Here is a 23,680-nt window from a genome sequence, read left to right as displayed (position 1 = left end):
AGAATATTTTCTCTCTAATTAGGTAGTCAGGTTTGCACAGAAGTTACTAGAAGAGAAAATATATAAAATTCAAAATGCCCAAAAGTTTTCCAACTGCTCCCAGATTCTGTTACATTTCTACCATACATTTGTGTATGTAGGCAGGGGTACACACAATGCCTAGCATTGTGGCCACCCTACTAAAACCCCCCATTAAAAATTAGAATCTAGTAAAAAAATGTCTAAATGAACTCCCAGACATCTAAACCAAGTAAATAAATACAGAAGGTCATTTAAAAGACTAATACTTGCTCAGAATGATTGTAAATGTGGAAAAAGAGGTGGGGTTAAATCCCACCTACTTTGTGATTGTTTTTGCCCGCACTCTCTCATATTTTAACCGATTTCCATAAAAAAAAAAAGGTGTCAAAATGCTCAGGAGGATGAACCACTTCAAATGAGACGTGTAGGTAAAATGTTAGAAACATTTCATTTTTCTACTATGTAACACAAAGGTACCCCAGGTTGTAACACAGGACCATAAATGTGTTTGTGTTTTTTTTTATTGTCCTAATGTCATCAAAACTCCCCGGCAAAACTCAGCAAGCTTTTGTAGGCCTACGTAAAATCTTAGCCCTTCCGGGATATATAGATGGCCTCTAAAAAAACCTGATGAAAACCCGAGAACCGCCGGGCGGGTCACTGTCAAAGATAATCGATCGATCTATTCATACTGACCAGCCCGCTGACTGGGCATGCTGATTGGTCCAAAGTTTGAGTTGCACAGCGCCACACCTGTTGCGGTATCCAATCAATTATGTAAATAATGACGTCAAAGTTGGCAAGGAGTCGATAAACTTCCGGTTGCAGGTGTTTGGTTTTTCTAAGATGGAAAAAAGTTTCCCATTTGTAGATTTGTTTTTAAAAGCCGACCTAAATGGTGATTAGGAATCAGAGCTATAAATAAAATACATTTTTGTCTTGGAACAGATACATTTACCATTCAAATTAAGTTATAATCCTTAAAATTATGAAATAGTATACGGTAAATGACAATTTATTATGTACAATTTATAGAAACACTACTTGTTGGTATTCTTTGCAGAATTCGGAAGACAGGACTGGAAATAACGCACATATTTTTTCATTGTTTTCACACGCATTTTGCGGGTGTAGGTTGTCCTTTTGATGCCCTGATCATGTCTTAGCTTGTGGATCCTCGAATTGGTTAACAATTTTTGTTGCGATTGTTTTTGTAGTTGTTCGACGTTGACTCTTTTCGTTTTATTTTGCATTCGCATGTTCGACGATTCGTTCAAGTGGCAACATCGAGTTGTTTTTATAAAGCTTTATAAGTTACCGGTAGTGTTAGTGTTACAGAAGAACCCACTGAATAGGCCTAGTAGTGGCACTTCATGACTTAACAAAAAACTTAACCGTCGTGTGCAATTGAAAAACAATCTGATACATTTCTGACTGAAGTGAAGAGGAAAATGGTAAGTAAAGCTAGCAAAAATTAAGTGAGCATATTTCTCCAATATTTTGAGAAGTTGACGTCGAATTTTCTATTCTTTATTGTTTGGTAATAATGTTTTTTGCCAATATTATGTTTAAAGTTGTAATTTTGTGTTTTTGATCGCAAAGATCGGATATTTTTATTCCTGATTCGAATTCTAAACCCTTCGCAAGGGTGCAGAATTCTGCAGAACTTTGACGATAATTTTGCCTTTTTGGACACTAAAATGCATTCAATCCTTAATTTTGTTTTTGCTAATTTTTATGCCTTTGAATTTCATGTCTGTTAAAATGTTAGCAGCCACCATTTGTTCTAGACTTCGAGTATACAGCTACTCCAAGCCAAGGAGGTTTATGCACCGTAACAGAAAGAAGAAGAAGCTGATTATAAAATATATTATTACTGGAGAAGTCTAGCTTCGAATTTGCTTACCGAGGGCTTCATTCGAGGCTAGACTGCTTTGCTATTGAAATCGTAGTTGACCTTGTGTGTACTAATACTATGTACATGTGCACATAATCATAAACATCACTCAAATTTTTGCATTTTCTTTTCAAATTTCTAGATATCACACATGAATCACAAGTTCTTACATTACATGAATGAAACTTGGCCTTTGTGTCTTTTTCTTACTTGAGAATTCTAGCTTTGAATTTGTACACAAACAATAGTTACGCCAGTAGTTACGCAATATGCATTTTTCCATGTTAACATCTGACTGCTAACCGCGTTTTGACCTGTCCTTGTGTGTTCATGCGCTCATAAACATCACTCAAATTTTCGCGTTTTCTTTTCAAATTTGTAGATATCACATGAATCACAAGTTCTAGTAAAACACGAATTCAACAATACTAAAAATTGTTAATATTGTACCAATTTTGCACAATTTTGATGCAAAATTGGGACTATAGGCGTGATAAAATTTTGTGCACAATTTCATTCAAGTTTTGTGGACCGTAAATTGGTAGATCAGTGCGAAATGTTACTCACCAATCGGGCTGGTGATTTTAGAACTTCACTCGCACGACCGCAAATTTACTCTCTACTGGCGACTGGACGGGTGTTATTTTCCATCCCTGGTTTAAAGTAGGTAGCATTTGCTCTAAAAGATATAATTGACTCATCAAAATAACTATCATCCAAATTTAACATCATTTTACATCAACAGAATATAAATTTAATTATTTAAGTAATTTTATAGTCAATTTAAATTAAATTATACCTAACTGCATAGCCTGAAATATCTTGGCCTTCTCTTTCCTATTTTCACACGAAGGCCATTCAATGAAACTTGGCCTTTGCGGTCTTTTCTTACTTGAGAATTCTAGCTTTGAATTTGCACACAAACAATAGTTACGCAATATGCATTCAAAGCTAGAGTCCCACTCTATCATTTTTCAATAGATCAATATGGTGAAGTTTTTTGATGAGTTTTAAAACTCTTTTAGTTCAAAAGTTTCCTATTTTGAACAGTCTAAAATTAAGTTAAAGTGAATTTGTGCAAAATTTTTGATACAATCACCAATCGTAAATGGCTGTGTTTGGATTCACTGATTAGATCAGGGCCCATTGGCCAATTTGGGTATGGTTAATGCAATGACGTAGAAAAACATAGATCGCTGAGCTCGAGCTGGTACGTTGCCGTTTCATTGACAATCACACACTGAATAAGCCATTATGAAATGAAGGGACCGAACAAAATCAGCATCAAATACAACTAAAATGGAAACTGAATTTACTCTAGCATGTATGGATTAATAAAATTAAATAAATTACTTGTTTTAGCATATTCAACTTTACTGTGTACCATTTTTTTATCAAATAATTGCTGAATAATAAAGGCAAGCACGCTCCTAAATCTAGTTCATTCGCCCGTTGCCATGCGGCGCTACAGGAACGGCGACTGAAGGCGAAATTTCGTAAGTGGTAGAGTTGTTTAGTGTGGCAACACTGATGAAATACCAGATTCAGGCGTGTTTGCCTTTATAATTCAGCAATTTTTTGCTAAAGACAATGGTATACTGGGAAATTTAATGCGTCTTAATACATGATTTGTTCAACTTTTTGATCTATACAGCACCCAAATCGGGACCCAAACCTGCTTCACAGATTCGGCGAGCAGGGCACTCTATCCTTTCTACCTCATTGGGTTAATGCCTCAGTCTTCATACCGGAGATGTTAGTGTTTAAGCACCGAAAAAAACACGATTTGGAAAGCCAAAAAATGCACCACAGTTTTCCAAAATTAGATTTTTATTCAAAGCTGGATAAAGTTGCACATATTACATACTGTTGCTTCTAACAGCCAGGGATATATTGAACTAACATGCATTGCTAGCTGTTCAATAGAAGCAAAAGTATTTTAAAATGTACAACTTTATCTTTTTAAATAGCAGTTTTGCTCTGATTCCAACCTTGAATAACAAGAAAGTTAGGGTCTATAACTTACAAAAAAAAACAAAACAAAAAAAAAATAAATAAAAACAAACAAATTTTGTGTTGTTGAAAAAACGCAATTGCACCCAAAAACAAAAAATTGCGGCCCCAAAAACTGTGATCGTGTTTTCTTCCGGTACCTATGTTAGTGAATCCTAAATTTTATGGTTATTTTTTTCCAAATTATTCAAAAATTCCAAAATCAATGATTAATGATTGTAGCACTTGGCATTAGTCTAAGGATTCTAAATCTGTAATTTAATTTTTTTTGTGATTTTCTTTTCTGCGGCCACTCCTTCTTACTTATTCATCCCATATGATTCCAGGCATCTGATGCTAAAGTTGGAGTGACTGTGGCTGCAAGATGTCGACCCTTCACAGATGTAGAGCAAGGGAAGGGGGCAATGAGAATAGTCAAGATGAGTGGGGATAAAACAACTGTACAAAACCCTCAGCAAGGAGGATCAGGAAAGGTTGGTATAGTGTGGTGGGTGTGGGGGTGTGGGGGGGGGGGGTGAGTGACTGTGGCTGTATTATGTCGACCCTGTAGAGCAAGGGGAGGGAGCAATGAGAAAAGTTAAGAAACTCAAGATGAGTGGAGATAAAACAACAGTACAAAATCCTCAGCAAGGAGGATCAGGAAAGGTTGGCATAGTGGGTGGGTGTGTGGGGGGGGGTGAGTGACAGTGGCTGTATTATGTCGACCCTGTAGAGCAAGGGGAGGGAGCAATGAGAAAAGTTAAGAAACTCAAGATGAGTGGAGATAAAACAACAGTACAAAATCCTCAGCAAGGAGGATCAGGAAAGGTTGGTATAGTGTGGTGGGTGTGTGTGTGTGTGTGTGGGGGGGTGAGTGACTGTGGCTGTATTATGTGGACCCTGTAGAGCAAGGGAGGGAGCAATGAGAAAAGTTAAGAAACTCAAGATGAGTGGAGATAAAACAACAGTACAAAATCCTCAGCAAGGAGGATCAGGAAAGGTTGGTATAGTGTGGTGGGTGTGTGTGTGTGTGTGGGGGGGGGGGTGAGTGACTGTGGCTGTATTATGTCGACCCTGTAGAGCAATGAGAAAAGTTAAGAAACTCAAGATGAGTGGAGATAAAACAACAGTACAAAATCCTCAGCAAGGAGGATCAGGAAAGGTTGGTATAGTGGGTGAGTGACTGACTGTAATATGTCGACCCTGTTGAGCAAAGGAAGGGAGCAATGAGAATAGTCAAGAAACTCACGATGAGTGGAGATAAAACAACAGACAGGAAAGATTAGTATAGTGTGTTTGTACAGTGTTGTAGATGAGAAGATGTCTTACACTTCCCACAATGCATTTCATCCATTTTAATTTTCTGTACTGATTTGCTATCTAGTACAGTGCAACATGAGTCAAGAGTGACAAAAGGTAACTCAAAGAATCAGAGCACATCCGATCTTGCAAATTGTGTTCATTTCATGACTATCGAGTCATGTTTAACCTATGTTTAGCCAGTCTATTCTGACTCCGGTCTAGATTATTTCATGTTTTATGCAAAATTACAAAATTGTAACTTAATGAGATTTTGTCATAGGGCCTACTTGGGCTTTGAAATAACATAACCTTTTCCGACTCGGCGTAGCGACACAATATATACTGGACACTTTTAGGATAAATTCAGTTAACTACACATATTTTTTGAGTTTTAGGCTCCAGCACAGAACAAAACCTTGAGTGGTTGTCTCTTTTTTAATAGTAGAATAAAGAATACATTTATGGATAATTTCTTATTATTCCAAGTTTAATTTGCCACATGCAGTGATACTTGAAATGTAAGTGTGGTTTTCACATGTTACTTTATGCATATTTCAAAGTTTCTTTAACACATCTGTGACTTCTATTTGCTTACATATTATGAATATTGTATATTTGTTTCTTATCCAGGAAAACACATTTGCTTTTAATGCAAGTTACTTTTGGGACATCAGAGCTGTAAGTATATTAGGGGGCCACTCAAGTTTCACAGTGTACACATGCATGACCAGAGATTTTCAAAACATACCTTGTCCTTTTGAGCAAAATACACCCTTAAAATGGAATTTAGCGCTATTTTGCAACAAATTTTACTCCCTAAACTAGATTGTAAACCTACCTGAAAGATACCCCTAAGCAGGATTTTATCCGAACGGTATCGCCCTTACTGGTTTTTGATAAAAAGAACCCTTATAGTACATGTTTTGGTTTATAATTTTCTAACATTTATGCTTTAGGTGATGTTCCTGATGCAAAACATGCCAGGGAAACATGCTTTGTGAAATAGCAGGATCCGAAAATGACTTCTAAACGCACCAACTAGCAGTCTTTTCCTTGAAAACAGGTGGTTTTGACCCCCTATATGGGATTTTAGCATTTTGCGTTCATTCTCTGAATGGATCCTAAATTGGTATTTTTCTGGTCATGCATGTGTACACTATGAGACTTGAGTGGCCCCCCTGCGAAGTGTATAAATCCCACTCAATATTTGATCGGCCGTTGATGCTTAGTCGATCCTTATTACTTATGAAATCAATTGATAAAATTATTGTTAATTTTGATAACATTGAAACTTTGCCTGTATTGATATTGACCAATGCTGATTAATTGTTAGTTCATAAATAAGAAGCATCGACTCAACATTGACAGTCAATCCAAGGATCAAACAAATTTGGTTTTTGCGTCTTAGCTGTACGTCTTATTTATACGTCCCAGCTGTGTTAAGCTCCGCTCAATAACGATCGGCAAGCTAATAAACACATTGACAATAATTATAGGTGCTGGCATGAAATAGCAACTTTCTTTGTTGGCTCAAAATTGTGATAAGTGACTAACATTTGGTGGGAAACAAATAAAAATCTATTTTTTATGCGCAATTTACAGAGTTTTTTGCACCAAATGTTTCACAAGTTCAGCTCAGTCAAGGAGGAAGGTGAACAATGTGAACAACAAAAAATGCCTTATGCTAACGCAGAAAAGAATAAATGGCACATGTGGCATTTTCTTTGCAAGCCTAATTCAATTGCAGGTTCATGTTCTTCACATTTTACCTAATCTTTCAAAACATAAAAAGGTTAGTCTTACATTTGGGTGTCAACATTAAATCACTGTATATCTCTCTATGTCATTGATTTTAAACCTCTTTCAATTGTTTCAATCAAACAGAGTCAAATCTACAAGGAGCAATGCACAACGTTGTTGAAGAAGGCATTGGATGGTTACAATGTTAGTTTCATAGCCTTTGGTCCAACTGGTAGCGGCAAGACACATCTCATGAGTGGTACCTCTGATGACCCTGGCATAATACCTATGGTAAGAATACATGCATTATCTTACACTATTAAGGAGGCTGTGTACTGTCAGACATGCATGTAGTAAAAGTGCAATAACTTTGTAATTATTCACATAAGACATATAAAAGTATACATTTTTATGAAGGCAAGACATCAATAAATCTTAATATAAATACAGATTTGGGGTAAAAGCAACAATTATGAAGAAAATCACAAAAAAAGTGAGTTTTTGGCAATATTTGTTAGGTACATCATAACAAAAAAACACTCTTTCCAAAATATTTTATTTTGTGTTTAGCTCAATCTTGAGGCTCCATTCCAAAAACGTTTTTTTAAATTTTTTTTGATATTGGCCTTATTTTTTGAGATATTGACCATATAAGGCATCAAATTGAACTTTTTAAAATTCACAAACGCCTATTTGCACAAAATGATGCTTAAAATCGGAAATAGACCAAAATATAAAAAAATGAGAAAACTGTTTCTTGAGTCGATCATGCTTTTTACGATGATCATATTTGCTTACCTATAGATGCTGTATTTATTGAGTTATCGTGTACCTAAATCGTCATTTTACCAAGAAAATGAACATTGAAATAATGGCCGTTGAAGTTTAAAGTGGTCACATTTTGCACTTTCATCGAATCTACGCAGGAGAATCTGGCAGTTTTATTTTTCTACCTTACATTACATAAACATCGGGTAAATCCACGGCCCCTTGAGAAGTTTGAGCGACATCCATTCATAACTTGATATTTAAATATTGGGAAGAACATAAAAAAAACCACATTTTATCAGCTAAAACGGAGCCATTTGACCACTAGGTTTTTGTGCTTCTGTGGTGTTTCCATAAGATGCGCCGCGCATGCAGGTAAGCGTCGCGTATGCGTCGCTTATTTGTGTGTTAACAAATTGCTCGATCGCAACGCGATGCGTTGTTATTGCGCGTGTACCCTGCTGGTACAACAAAGATTTTCTTTCCTTTTCAATTTCAAACACGAGTGGAATAGTGAAATAAAACCCTTAAAATATTGCAGTTGGAGTTTACAAATCTGGATTTTCATTCCTTGTATTGATAAAAAACATAACAAAGTACAAACATATCAAAAAAACTCAATTTTGCGAAAGAAACAATGTCTAGAGTACACAGCTGTCTTAAGGCCTAACACGCTACATTTATTTTGGGTCTGTTTTAATTTGGTTTGACAAAAGGAGTTGTCCTTGTCAATTTGTAGCCATGTACTTTTAATTATTTACATAGCTTCTCCAAATCACTGTGTATACATCCATCCCAAAACCTGATTGCTATTATTTATATGGGTGAATGGACAACAAAAGAATTGGTTTCTCCATAGGGCCTGTACTTAAGCAATTTTTGGAACTGGCCGGTGACGAAGTCTTTATTGGGCAAATTATCGTGTGTCCACCAGTAATCCGATGAAAACTCATATGATGTTCACAACTTAGAAGCTGACATGAATTCATAAATCCTTGCTTTAACCCTCAGGTAGCAGATGAAATTAATTTAGTTTTTAATATTGTTTAATTTTGTCAGTTCAACAAGAACCTGTTCAAGGCCATAGAAGACTCCAGGAAACAGTTCTTTGTTACTACATCATATCTGGAGGTAGGTAATAAAATAACAAAATATTTCTTCTGTCAAGTATTAGCCGATCCAGAATCGGTAGATCAGGGATCGGCTGATCTGGAACTGAACCGGTCTTGAATCTGAATCAGGCAAAATCCCCTATGTTGCCGATCTTCTTACCGATCTACCAAAAAAAAATTCAATAGACTTTCCAGTGGTCCCAGCGTAGATAAGCTTATGCAAGGAGGCTTTTTGTACACCTGTTCTGGCAGAAAATAATATTTTTTTAGTGTTTGGAGATTAAGAGATGAATTCCTCCGTGAAGCACTGAAGGAGGGAGATTATAAGATGAATTCCTCCATGTAGCTGAGTGTGTTTAAGGAGGGAGATTAAGAGAGGAATTTGTAAATGTTACTGCACATGATTAAGAGATGATGAATTTGTCTGTGTAGCTGGTAAACTGGGGATGGCCAAGTGCTGATTTGAAAATATAATTATATCTGAATTGGGACCGGATCAGACAGATCTGTGAATTTTGCAATCGGAGATCGGTACTGCCGATCTTGGGCTGGATCGGCCAACACTACTGTCAAGTAAGTTTACAAATGCTCATAATGTCAATCTTGATTTTTAAAGTAAGTTTATTTGTGATAATGGGCAAATCCAAAATTCAGTTCTCAAGTTCATTATAATTATGTGCCACTAAACAAAATTTAACAAGGGTATATGCCCAAGGGATGCTCATACCATTTGGGCAGTGCTCAATTCAGTTCCCAAATTTCACCCATAGGTAGAGAGAGGCAAGTAAGATAAAACACCTTGCCCAAGTGCACAACATGATGGCACCACCGGGGCTTGAACTCACAATCCACCAATTGCAATTGCTGCACCATCGTGCCTTTGAATGAAAATGTAAGTTTTCTTGCATGTAAAAAGAGCTGTTTGCAAATCAGTGGTGAACCCAGAGAAGGGTGTTGCACAGTGAATACATTGTGGAATCAAATCACATTATTTCAGTTTTTTGCATGTTATCTGTTAACAATTTAATTTTTCAATATATCCCAGATGGAAATGTGACTGAACTGAATTAACTGACACAACAAAAGGAAATCATTTGATTTAATTGATTGAAAACTGTTTGTTTGCTGCAGATTCTGGATGAAAACTTCACTGACTTACTTAATCCACACAGCAACAAGATGGCAATCAGACAACATCCACAAACAGGAATGTAAGTGATTCAAAGATTAGCAGCTCTGTATATAGTGTGCACTTTTGAGCTGCAAGTTTCTGGTTGCTGCTAAATTAATATGGTTTATATGGGAACCACAGTGGTCTGCAAATAACTTTACTTTAAAGTGTAGTTCACTATAAACTGTTTTGGACCACAGCTTATTATAGTGTGTTGCGTCTCAAGTTGAGAGTAACACCATGTAGTAGGTAACCCAGGCAAACCTTAGTTAACACATTTGCTAGTCAGCCAATTTCGCCGACAATGTCAATGCATATTTACATAGAAATTTAAAACAACTGGCCGAAGAAGGAAACGTACATAAATATGTTTTCTATACTTCACTTGACCCAAATATGTGATTTTTATGGTGATAAGTCACTCGCACATGGAATTTTAGAGGATTTGGATAGCAGTTCCATTAAAAAAGCTGCTATCATAATGAGACTAAGATCTAGAAACACCCCGAAATGCCGTTTTGGGGAATTTTGCTAGCTGAAACTTTTTGATGAAAGTCAATCTTTGACAAGATGTAACTTTGCTACGGAAAGTGCTATGAAAAATGGTTTTCAGTTTTGGCTTTGTTTACTCAAGGGCTTTAATTTGAAATATGAAATGATGCAGTTTGATGGCAAATTTGAATTCACCTAGCATACCTACATGTAGGATATCACAGTGGCACATTTGAATCAATCCCAGGGAATCAATGCATTTTTGTGGTTGCGTCGCCTGCTTCTGTACAAGTCATGCTTCTGCACGCGTGTATACACCTGTGAGATTAAGTTAGCACAGATGTGAAATCCAATTACTCTCAACTTGAGCCGTGACAGAATATTATGGAACAAGCCAAAAGATTGATATCCTAGAAACAAATAATTTTGTTAGGGACTGAAGGGTTTGAAATGTTGATTACTTCTCGTATAACTACTTTGATGTTAATGTCACCAATGTTCACATTGGGGGTATGTATGATGTGTATGATGAAAGAATAACAATACCATGCTTTCTAATGATTGTCTGGTTGCACAACAGGTATTGCATTGCTGACTTTTTTGTGTCTTGCCACATTCTATAGTTTGATCAGCTCGTAATAGGTGGGAAATGTTAGGCTTTTACCATTACGCCGAAAAGTAGACCAACATTAAGAGTGCTAATAGTTGACCTGTCTGGTCTTTATTTTGTGTGTTTAAGAAAGTAGACAAAGTATAGGACTTGAATTAATAATTTGTGAAGAAAATGCACAAAATAAAATATTTTGATATTAATCCGCGATGTTATAAGGCCCGTCGATTACGATCTGATCAAAGGATAAGGCAAAACCAATCTTGCTTGATTTCTTCTTGTCTAAATGTATTTTTTTGTTTCAGTGTAATGTTTGTTTAGCAATCAGGTATAAAACCTCTTCTGAAATCTGTTTTTATTTTGCCTTCATAGTTTTGTTGATGGTTTATCAGAGTTTGTTTGTCAAAATGGGGATGACCTGGCACGGCTTTATGACCAAGGCAACAGGGCACGCAAGATGGGCTCCTCTGATATCAAAGCACATAGAGCAAGGTACAGTAGTATTCCTATTTTGTGAATTTGAAAAGTTGCTTTTTCTCTCATTTACTATATTTTTGAGTATTTTGAATTTTACATAAGCTTCAGAGAATGCAGAAGAGCGAACATGATCGATGTAGCATGACAATTTTCTCTTTAAGGGGTACTACACCCTGCCCAATTTTGTGCCTATTTTTGCATTTTTCTCAAAAATTATAGCGCATTGGGGACAAGTAAGATATGTATATTATAGGGGCAAGGACTACAACTACTGCACGGAAATTTTATTTCAGCACAGACAACAGTTGTGGAGTTACAGTCAAAAATGAGGGAAAACCAATATTTGATCAATAAATCAATAATTACTTGATTTGAGTTGCTGAATTTTCAGTACAGTAGTTGTAGTCCTTGCCCCTATAATATACATATCTTACTTGTCGCCAATGTGCTATAATTTTTGAGAAAAATGCAAAATGCAAAAATAGGCACAAAATTGGCCAGGAGTGTTGTACCCCCTTAACAGTATATACACTAAGAAGTCTCCACCAAATCTCAAATGTTGTGTAATGTGTCTACCTAAGTTCATATCATGAGTTGGATGATGTCTGATTTCATTTTCAGAGCCCATGGGTTCTTCACTATTACTGTGGAACAAAAGGAGCCTGATGGAGGCCATGCACTCAGAAGCAGAGTATTATTTGCTGATCTTGCAGGTAAGAGATCTGGTGTGAACAGGGAGTATTAAATATGGGAGTTGGCATCCACCTGAGGAGTCGTACAGCTATGTAATCTGCCATTACAACAATGTTGCGCAATTAAAACACTACTGGGTAGTGTATTCTGTGACAGGGAATGTGCATTATATGTGATGCTGATGTATGGGGTGCTAGGACATGTTTGGGGTGCTGGGCGACTATTGCGTCAATGGTTGCCTGCACCCCCAAATGTGTCCTATAATGAAAGGCAGAGATAAAAAAGACTAAATCGCGTCTGACGTCAAGGCAAAGACGTGCCGTGATTGGGGTCCAACCTGCGGAGTACAGCATTTTTGTCTAGTTGTCAGAATTTTAGATGTGAACTAGTCTTTTTATCTCTGTCTTTCATTATAGGATCCTTTTTTATTTCTTAAAATTACTACCCAAGAGCCTGAAGATGGTAGCTATAATCTGCTGTACCCATCTTCCCTCTAAGAACCCCTGGGCATGACACCCATTTATATATAACATTGTGTTTACTGTAATTATTTGACTGCTCTCTGTTTTTGTTTCACTTTTGTTTTAGGATCTGAAGGATTGGGAGTACAGAGTGATGATAGGAGGTAAGGGATAGCTTCAAAATGTAACTACCAATCAACTGCTGGTGGCATATCAGAACCTGTGGTTCAACAGCATTCTTTTTATTGTTCCAAAAATAGAAACCAAGCCTAATTGCTGGTTCTGCCAGGATCCTGGCGTTCAACTAGCAGTTGGGTTTGGAAGCCATATCCCTAAGAAAAACATCAATTGGTGCAAGTTTGTAAATTCAACTTCAATTGTCAGTGTATGTGTGTTGGGAAGGGAATGCCGTAATTACTCTTTGGACAGCAAGAAATTTCTTCTCTTACTCTGCAATCATTTTAAAGAGACTTGTAAAGATTCTTGCATTAGTGATGGCTTCAAAACCCAATTGCTTGTTGACCGCTTACGACTACATTCTGGCAGAATGGTAGATTGGGCCTGGTTTCTATACATGTATGTGGAACAATTGTTGGCTATTCCAGTTGAAATCCATACACCCCCAATGGAAGACATAACCTTAATCTCCAACACAGGGAATGTGTGTTTCAAATGGGGTTACCTGAATGGGTGACTCCATTTGAGATCTACACCCCAGGAGATTAAGGCAGTGTCTTCCATAGGGGGGTGTATGGATTTAAAATGGAATATATAGAATTAGGTTAAACTGCCTTTTCTACCAGTGTGATCAGCGGCTGAGTTTTGGCCCCATCCCTTTAAATAATTGCATCTGTTCTTTGTTTGGCTTTGCCTTTGTACCTGTAACTTGTTAAAGCTTATACTTATCAAGTTCTCATTTCCCATGGAAATTGAGGAGTGACAACAACAGGTGTAATTATAGTATAGGGCATCATACCATAATACTATCTGAGACCACAGGTGTACTTATAATATGGAGCACCATACCCATATATTGCTATTTGAGACCACAAGTTTCACACTCAGTGTTTCAAGTAGTGGCTTAAATATATATTAAGTAGTCGGCTACCTTTTGAGATATTCTTTTACTTGTCTCTGAAATTGCAATAAATAAATAAATAAGTAAAATTCAATTGTTGTAGCCTTTCAGCTTTAGCAAATGTGATTGGTGCTCTTGGAGATCCTCGCAAAAAGGGAGGTCATGTGCCCTACAGGGATTCGAAAGTGACAAGACTTCTACAGGTAAGCCCACATATCAAGCCAGTCACTCCAAAAATAACAAAATAACAAACTTTTGTATGCCAGAGGTAATAGCATTTAATAACATTTCCATGTAAATTTTCAAACCTTCTTCATGTAGGAAAGTCATTTACATGTTTGTTATTTTGATTAAAGTTGGCTGCTGGTAGGTGATTCTATGCGATCCTAAGTTTGATGAAGCCTTGTATATTTGGCACATTGTACTCCCTAGTGGTGGGAACAGTGTGACCCAGCGGTTAAGGAGTTTAACTCTGGCGCAAGAGGTTCCCAGTTCAATTCCTGGTGGAGGCAAACAAAAAATTATCTGCTCTATCCAATACTGCATTTGAATTGTGGGGCAGATGCAGGTGATGCTATTATAGACCTCTTAGCCATTTCTGATCAGGGTAATGCATGGCTGTCTATACACCCTACCCAATGACCCGATGGAATTAACCTTCATGTAGGAGGCTTTCTTGGGTTATCCCGGGCCATAATGTCTAAACAACCAAAATAAAAGTCACCCATACATATGCTGTATTTTATTGTCAGGATTCTCTTGGTGGTAATTCCTACACGTTGTTATTCTCCTTGGTCTCGCCAGCTGATACATGCTTTAATGACACCATGAATACACTGCAACATGCACAATACTGTAAGAATGTACAGAATGCAGTCAGGAAGAATGTGGTAAGTGTCATCTCATCATGGAAATATGTTATATGGTGTTTATTTTGTCAATTAAGGTACATCCAGAAGCTGATCAGAAAAGCGGTTAGCAAAATGACAGTGGTTAATTGTACTGCGCATACTAGGTGCTGTGGTTTCAAATACTTGCAGGCTGCACATCATGAAAGATTGATAGACTTTTCTATTGGGTGGATGTATTTGTATTGCTCATGTTTTCCAACATGTTTAGTGACAATTTTGTTTTAAAATAGGGATTTCTTGTTGTTTTTCTTTGTCATGTTGTCATGTATGGATTAAGTTAAAAAGTATGAAACTTTACTGATGGATTAATTGTTACTAGCACTGAGAGCTTCAAAGCAGCTATTTCAGATCACATCATTAAGTACCCTACTCCTTTTTTATGTTTTTTTTTCATCCAAATCCATCATATCTCTCTCAATACAGTCAGTCTACTCTGAAGTACAAAGTACTGACACAGACGCAGACGCATACATTGTGCCGACTTTGAAGGCATGCATACCTGCAGCAGAGACGCAGCACTATGCACTGTTAACGCGCTGTATATGCGTGCGTTGTCACTTTGTACTTCAGAGTGGACAAACTGTAGATATTGCTTTTTGCAACGACATTGAGTATTTTGTAGATGAGAGAATGCACTTGTGTGGTATGTTGATGTTTGTCTAATATTAATGCATTAATTGTCCCTCCTATGCTCAATATGTCAACAAACTGGAACAATAGGTATCATCATTCATTTATATTTTAACTATGGCATTGTTGAAGTAATAACTAAATAGTTCAATTAATGCTACAAGTTCTTGTTTCGTTTTTAGGATGATAGTGGTCGTTTGATGAATGAATTGCGAGATGAGATTGCACGTTTGAGAGACAAGCTCGCAGGGAGTAGTCTTACTGATGGGAACAGCAAGGAAGATGTAGCTCAGATGCAGGTAAGTTTGAAGCAACAAACCAAAAGATGAAGATCTATGAAGCTGATTTCACATGTCATTTTCTGTGATCATAGATTCTCCCAGGCCTAAACTTAATAAGAGTGCACAAGAAACTTAATCAACATGTCTAACCTCCTCCCTTAACTAGTTATACTCATGTTGGGAGTGAAATTGTACAAAATAATGGACATTTACTGAGATGTTGATGCATCTAATGCACAAGCCCCGTAAAGGGGGGTGGGGGGGGGGGTGGAGTACATTAGAATCATCAACATGTATTATTTTGTACTGGTTTCATACACAGGATATTATTGATATAATAGTTGTTGCTAATTCAAGGTAAAACTTGAACATTGAATGTTTTGTCACAGGACCTAATCAAAGATCTGCAGATAGCTAAGAGGCAATCATGGGAAGAAAAGGAAAGATTGTCTGCACAGTATGAAGAAGACAGGAAACTCAACCTGGCTAAAAAGGTAAGCAATTATGTCATTAATGTGAACATATACTGGTCAATTCATGCTTCATGCTCCCATGTGGAAGCAGATAACTATTGTATTATATTTGTAAAAAATCCAAGAGGCATTTTCAGTGCTTTCCTAGAAATGTTTGTAATTCTTGTTACTATACCTTGTCACAATAATGTGTTTAATTTGACCATAAAAATAAGCATTATTTTAACTGATATCAGAAATGACAAATCTTTCTCTAATGTTTAAAAATGGAAAGATTGCCAAAAATAACTTCTAAGAGACCAATGTGGTCTGGAGGCAAAGTATTTGATATGTTTACTTTGAATATCCAGGGGTCAGTGACACAAAGACGTAACTCCATTTTGGCCATTCTGAAAAAAAAAGTGAGTTTAAAGACAATGGTCCACATTGACTTATGTTGTTAGTCTATGTTTCACTGGCCATTGAGTTCAATTGGGTGATAAAAGGAGTTACTTCTACATGTACGTGTTGGAAAGTGCTCATGTTTCTGAAAATTTTGGTATTAAAATCTCATTTTCGCAAAAAATGCAGTTACATCTTTGTGTCACTGACCCCTCGATGTTTCATTTATAGAATTAACTAAATAACTTGATAACTTGATTAAATATTTGACTGAAGAGATAGATTGATCATTGTTTTTGTACTTTGTATAATATAGGGAATGCTCCAATGGGTGATGTCTGATAGTGTAAGGAAAGGTAACAAAGAAATGCAAGAAAAAGTCTTACTCATGCAGAAAGAAAAAGACCAGGTTAGTATGAATATATACCTAGAAACAGCTGAGAAAGGTGTAGGGTTAAGAGATGTACTGTGATGGCCCTCACATTTCCACTTTTTTGGGTTTCAGCAAAGTTGTGCAAATTGGGCAGAATTCCAGAATCTGTATGGCACACCCTCATGCAACAATTTGTTGAAGAAATATCTGATGATTATGAACATTCTTAAAAATCATAATCATGATGAGATGAGTACTTTCTACTTCCTTCATATTTGGATCTCTCTCAAACCACACGTTCCAGTTGTAACAAGTGTCATAGAACATTATAACCTTATGAGAAACTTCTCCTAATTATCATACAAGATATTAGGCTAATGAAAGTCGATTCCTAGTTTCCCGTTACCCTACTCCGCTCAAAACCAATTACTGGCCAAATATTTCATTATTTTGAATAAAATGTTGATTTCTAACAAACTTTAACATACTAATAAATAATCGTGGTTTTAAATATACCATAAATCTGTTTCTGTTGATTTTCAGGGAATTGCTTTGCAGTAGAAGCATGATATATGGTTAATAATGAATTAATAATGAATACCTACTCACTTCTCTGTCGCACACTTTTTGATCTGCTCTGATCTCATCCCGTAAAAAATATTGTGAAACTTTTGATAATAGTTGTACAATCACCATCATGTGGTTGTAAACTACATCTGTAAACTAAACTGCTCCAAAAAAGAAACTTACCAGGTAAGAAATTTGTCTGTCAAATTCAAACGACAAATTGTGTTACACTAAATGGGATATGAGTGGAAGCAGTGTTAATTTACGCTAATTTTGACACCTCATTTGTTGCAAGCGGATGAGTATTTTTGAAGTTATGCTTATTTAACCGAACCTATCCACTGGAATGAAAGTTGCACTCATACCACTTGAGATGGTTGGCAGTATACAGGTGTAATCAGTGCTCTCCTCTTCTTCTTTGCATGACTAACTTTCCTATTGCTTCTTGTGAGGATGAAGAATGATCAAAGTTCAATGACAATTGTCCTTATTCAATCATCTGAAGAAATTGGGCGGACCTGCAACTTTCAAATTTGATAGTAGGCTTGTTCAAATGAGCATAACTTCAAAAGTTTTGAGGTGTCAAACTCCGCGTAAATGTACACCGCTTCCACTCATATGCTATTCAGTATAATACGATTTGTCGTTTGAACTTGACAGACGAATTTCTTACCTGGTAAGTTACTTTTTGGGACCAGTTTACAAACTGTCATTTAGCACATGGTATGAAATAATGAAAAATGACTTTCATTGGCCTTATCAATAAGAAACCTAGAATATACTATAATTGTTGTATTAATATTCATAAGGCCACGCCTGATAACCATGATTGATTATCAAATCACTTGTATCTGAGATCACAGAGAATCAATAAGTCATAATAAAATACTACTATAATAATATACATTGAGTCTGTCTGGACTACATTGTCAATATAATGACACATTTGCTTATTTCTCTTTATCTTGTAGCTGCAAACCGAATACAAACAGAAGCGTAAGTTGGTTGACACACTGAAGGAAGACTTGCAGGTGAAGATTGTAGAGTACACCAAGATTGCTGAAACTGGTAAGCGCTTTACAAGGTCGCACTTGCAAGGCCAAATCTAGTGACAATGTGGACATTTTGTTGATAGGAAAGAGTTGCTCGAGTTTAAATGTTGTACCTTCACCCCTTACACCCTGATGTTTGTTATATCATCCTTTATTCAGCAAATGCAAAAGGCAAAAGCAAACCAGCAAAAACAAAGATACAAGTAGGAACAAATAACCAGGACAAAAGCTGGACATTAAGGGATCTGGAATGAGCGTTTTGAGCATTTCGACAGTATTTTTGTGGGACATGAGAGCACATCAGACATATCGAATTGCATTCTGAATACGAAGAATGTCTTTTGATATCAAATAATTTTCATTTTTGAAATTCACGATATAATACAAATTTTATGACAAATTATTAAAATTTGATATTTTTCACATTTTGATATATAACAGTCCTCGAGTAAATTTTATAAATCTAATGATATATTCTTTAAGTGTATGTAGCTGAGAGGAAAAGCCGACGATCAATTGAAAATTTTTACCTTTCATATTGAAGATATGGAATTTTTCCCAAAAAGACCTAATTTTTTAAAATGTATTGGGGAAAAAATCTTCAATACGAAAGGTCAAAATTTTCAATTGATCGTCGGCTTTTCTTCCCACCTACATACACTTTAAGTACATATTATCAGATTTATAAAGTTTACTTCGAGTACTGTTAAATATCAAAAATATTAATTTTAATCATTTGCCATAAAATGTGTATTACATTGCAATTTCAAAAATCAAAATTATTTGATATCAGAAGGACATTCTTCAGTATTCAGAATGCAATTGATATGTCTGATGTGCTCTCATGTCCCACAATAAATACTGTCCAAAGGTTCATACCCCACCCCCTTAAGTTGTCCAAATGAATGCAGGTGATACATATACAAACATTAGCAAAATACAAGAGAATAAAGTAACAAGCAGAACACACCAGGAATACTGAGCAGGACTGAAAGATCCCATGAAAATATAATGGCAGGATGATAGATGCGTGGAACTGGGCAGGAAGGCCATTTTGCCGAATTTCTTTATGAATTTCTTGATGGTTTGGATCTGCTGACAAAGGAAAATATCTTGATTTGGCCAACATTTACTAGGGCAACGAACCCACGTGAAAAATATTTATATAATCATCCTTTGTTTTATATGTGTAGGCAAGGCAACAGAATCTGAGACCAAGGCAAGGGTGAATGCTATTCATGATCTCAAGGAGAAGGTGAAGAAAGAAAATGATAATCTAAAGGAAGTGAAGAGACAGCTGAAGGAGTTGAGTGAGAAACAAAAGAGAGAAAAGGAGGTGAGAAACACAACAAATAATGCTAAAAAACAACAGCAGGCCAATAAGCCTTTTTAGAATTTTAGCCTCGCATGCTTAGAATTTTGACGTCCGTTATATCGACTAGAGAACAAAAACGATAGCAACTCACATGTTACAGTGGTTGTAAACTTTGCACTTTTGAAAAATGTAATAGTTATGTTTTGCATATGTTAATGAAAAATAAATTTCCCCCAGAGTTGCAGTTCATTCACATGGCCATCAATGAAGGTAATTTAATCATTTGTCAAGTTCAAGTTAGATCTCGTCTATGTAATGGATGTCAAAGTTCTGAGCATGTGTGGCTGAAATTGTGAAAACAGTTTTCACTACTCATAGTATCAATAAGCAATGTTGGCACTATAATTTATTTCTGGATAAGGGGAGCAGTGGGGAGGGAGAGGGAGAAGTGAATTTCAGGAGAGAAAATAGGAACATTTGCCTAAAATTTGGCATTTTTATCTCAAAAGTGTATTTTTCCATGATTGTTTTTTTTTTTTTGGATGGGAAGCTATACATCACCAAATGAACATAGCTGAAAGATCACTTGTTTCAATTTTCTTTTTCTTGTGTTTCATGTTTGTTAGGATATGCGTAATCAGCATGGAGACCTTCAAACCAGTTCAGAATTGCGTCGTCTTGCTAAGACAGAAGAGAGGAAGAAATTGGAGACAGAGAATGCACAGATGTTGGAAGAAGAATTGGAGAGAATGAGAATGGAGGTTGATCATCACAAAGCAGAGATACAGGTAAGAACATGGAACACAGGACCCATCTTTCAAAATGAGGTAGAAAAGGTCTCTCAAAGCCCAATAAGACGATCAGCAGGAGAACTGTCTGCAGGCCTAGATCTATGACCAAGACAAACTAGAGCAAAACAATAAAAGCTATGAATTACTTGAATGTTTATGAAACTTATGGTAAGCTACTGCAGTGGGTGTTTATCTTTTTGAATGATGTGATTGTCTGTTCGTAAATTATTGAACTATTGTATCTGCAAATCTGACATTTTTTGACACTAAAATACTTCAAATTTGTATTATAAAAACACCACTGCCATCTTGATAATCAAATATATGTAACAAACTAATAAACAGATTAGCATTTTGAAGGGAAAAAATAAATCTGAAAAATACCTTCCTGCTCATTGTAACAAAAGCATATATTTCTTCAGAGTCCCCTACATTTTGTTTTCATTTTATATTGCACTGACATTGCAGTTGAAATCAGCCGATGGTTACGAGTACAGCAAGGAGCAATCTATGCAGCTAGAGATGGATCTGGTCAAGGAGCGTGAGGAGAGACGTGTGGTTACTATGCAACTACAAGCTATGGATGCAGAGAAAGCTATGGTCCTACAGGAACTCACTGAGTCATATCAGAAACATAGAGATGAGCTGGAGATGCAACAACTTCAGCATTTTCAGGTGTGTACAGGGTTTACTTTAACACACAAAACATGCGTATTTATGCGTTCACGCACTTTGCAGACCCCGTTCAAATCCAAAGTTCAAAGGCCAAAGCATACAAAATCTTGAAAACGTACACGTTCAAATATTACAAGATTTGAATATAGAAACCACCGATATTGTTAAAAGCGTTTTCCAAAATAAAAAAAATACCTCTTGGGCAATGTTTTGGACCCCTTCAGAGGAAAAATACCCCTTCAACAAAATGCTTAAAGAAAACCCTGGGTGTGTATTCTTGAAGAGGTTCATTAGTTTTGTAGAAACTTATAATAAAATGAAATTTATAATATGATTTTCTGGTGGGTATTAGAGGCGTTTGCTTGTCATCAAATTATCTAAAATGCATTACATAACAGTTCACTATAGCAAATTCTTAACACATGTATACAGTGATTATGATTCATAATAATAATCTTAAACATTGTTTTTTTAGTTTAAATAATCAAATACCTTTCTTATATTGCTAATGAAGAATCAGGACAATCTCATTTGAAGTAACATTAAGGCTTACGCCCTCAAAAAGAATTTGCGGTGCATTTTTTTTAGAGAAATTTGATTTTTTTTTACAAAACTGAACTGTAAAAATGTTTTGCAAGAATTTTGTTAGAAGAATTGTGTGATTTAACACTTGAAATTAGTGAAAATATTTCATTTTGTGTATAAAAATGTAAGCTTTGAAAGTTTTGAGCATCTCAAACTTATTTAGGCTGAGTTTTTGTCGGGGGAAATAGGCGGAAAGCATATTTTGCATTGGATTTCAAAATCTTCACAAGTTTTGACACATACTTTTTTATTTCGTCATGCATACTACTTTCTATGCAGGGAAAGAATGATTTGTGATCATAGCCAGCATCTCTAAATTATCTCTTTGTCACAAAATTTGAATATTTCCTTGATAGCATCACAAATTTGAATATTTCCTTGATAGCATCACATATCAGCAGAATTCTTGAAGTGTGATCAAACAAGTGAACTGGAAGTTAATTGACTTGGCATCATTGTTACACATTTTACAGACATTCCGTAATTACCGTGAAGTATTTGAGGAGCAGAAGTTGGCATTAGAGCAGCGTTATCGCAGCTTACTGGAAGATTCCATTCAGGATGCTATCTTTTTATCCAGTCGCAACTCAGAGCTAGTGCAGGAAAATCAGGCACTCCGTCAAGGTATGTGGGATGAAGATTTTATGCAAATCTTTAAGGTTCCATGCTGGTAATATTCTTGTGAGTAATATTGTCGTGCTTTTGATACAACCTCAAAACCAGTGATATTTTTCAGTATTGCATAAACAGACAGGGGATAACTAATAATATCATGTCATATAATCATATTACTCGCATTATGTGCCGTGATATGTCACTGGAAATTTGAATTTGTTTTACCAACATTACTTTGTCCTTGTGCTTGTAATATCAGTCTATTGGAAGTTATTATTCCAGTTGAAAGCCATACACCCCTATGGAAGACATGACCTTAATCTTCCACACAGGGAGTATGAATTTCAAATGGGGTTACCTGAATGGGTGATCCTACATGAAATCTACACCCCCTGCGCGGGAGATTAAGGTCACTTCTTCCACATGGGGTGTATGGATTTCAACTGGAATAGCCCATTGCTGCTCATGTTGAGAAGTTTGTGTAATCACACTCTGCAGTTGCATAATTACTCTGTAAAGAAATTGCTTCAGCATTTGTGACAAGAGTATGTAGACAGTTCTGCCTAATATAAGTACGTCCTATACTTTTAACTTCACAGAAATGGCAGAATTGAAGGACCGTCTGGCCATGGCTGAAGGACGTCCTCAGAGTAGACCATCTACTGCAAGCTCCCGTTCATCAATGAAGTAGTCTAGTTATGGACAACGATGTCTTCAATTGGATGTTCCACTGATGGCCCACTTCCAAAATGAATCATGTGGAAATTTGTTTTAAAAAAGCGTGCCTCATAAATGTTCAGAGTTGTGCTGTGCGTTGAGCGCAACATGCATACCGTATGACGACTGTTTGACCTTCTGCATGTACATCTGGATTTCTTACGATGCATGTACATTACACATGGGGCACAAATGTAATCACAGGGCTAATGGAGACTCTGAACATTTTGATACAAATTTTAATTGGGCCAGTTATCATAGTTAAGTTTGTTTCAGTTTGGCTAAAAGAAGATAAACCTGGCCATTCTAAGTCAATATTTTGTGCGGATTTTTGACCTCAGATATTCAGATATTCGTCAAATAAAACCAAACTTACTGAAATTTCAAGATAGCAGTTCAAATTGATACTCTTTGTGAAAAGATTTGATATTACCCTTTACATACAAGCATGAGTATCTAACCAAAATCCAACCCCCAGTTTACCACTGTTTCTAACATGC

At 36.3% G+C, this 23,680-nt stretch overlaps 1 protein-coding gene across 2 annotated transcripts; it reads left to right on the top strand.

Moving 5' to 3' along the window:
- Positions 1-1,056: 1,056 nt before the first annotated feature.
- LOC140161106 (osmotic avoidance abnormal protein 3-like) lies at positions 1,057-23,212 on the top strand. Of its 2 annotated transcripts, XM_072184498.1 has the most exons (20): positions 1,057-1,475; positions 4,258-4,404; positions 5,843-5,890; positions 7,097-7,243; positions 8,780-8,851; positions 9,964-10,043; positions 11,478-11,597; positions 12,204-12,295; positions 12,864-12,900; positions 13,918-14,017; positions 14,567-14,704; positions 15,538-15,654; positions 16,026-16,130; positions 16,807-16,899; positions 18,402-18,498; positions 19,676-19,818; positions 20,424-20,585; positions 21,057-21,263; positions 22,322-22,472; positions 23,063-23,212. In XM_072184498.1, the coding sequence occupies exons 1-20, from the start codon at positions 1,473-1,475 to the stop codon at positions 23,152-23,154; spliced, it is 2,151 nt and encodes a 716-aa protein (XP_072040599.1). In that variant the 5' UTR covers positions 1,057-1,472; the 3' UTR covers positions 23,155-23,212. The 2 variants fall into 2 exon arrangements, with proteins under 2 accessions (XP_072040599.1, XP_072040600.1); XM_072184499.1 differs by lacking the exons at positions 1,057-1,475; positions 4,258-4,404 and adding an exon at positions 5,016-5,072.
- The last annotated feature ends 468 nt before the right edge of the window (positions 23,213-23,680 follow it).

The sequence above is a fragment of the Amphiura filiformis genome, chromosome 9, assembly GCF_039555335.1.
Source record: "Amphiura filiformis chromosome 9, Afil_fr2py, whole genome shotgun sequence".
In the NCBI taxonomy this organism is placed as follows: Eukaryota; Metazoa; Echinodermata; class Ophiuroidea; order Amphilepidida; family Amphiuridae; genus Amphiura; species Amphiura filiformis.
This window is presented reverse-complemented; position numbering and strand designations above follow the sequence as displayed.

What these genes read in the sequence shown, in the direction of transcription:
- LOC140161106 (XM_072184498.1), top strand. An exon ending in CAACATCCACAAACAGGAAT is followed by an intron (nt 10,044 to 11,477) that starts GTAAGTGATTCA and finishes TTGCCTTCATAG; the next exon opens with TTTTGTTGATGGTTTATCAG. An exon ending in AACAAAAGAGAGAAAAGGAG is followed by an intron (nt 19,819 to 20,423) that starts GTGAGAAACACA and finishes CATGTTTGTTAG; the next exon opens with GATATGCGTAATCAGCATGG.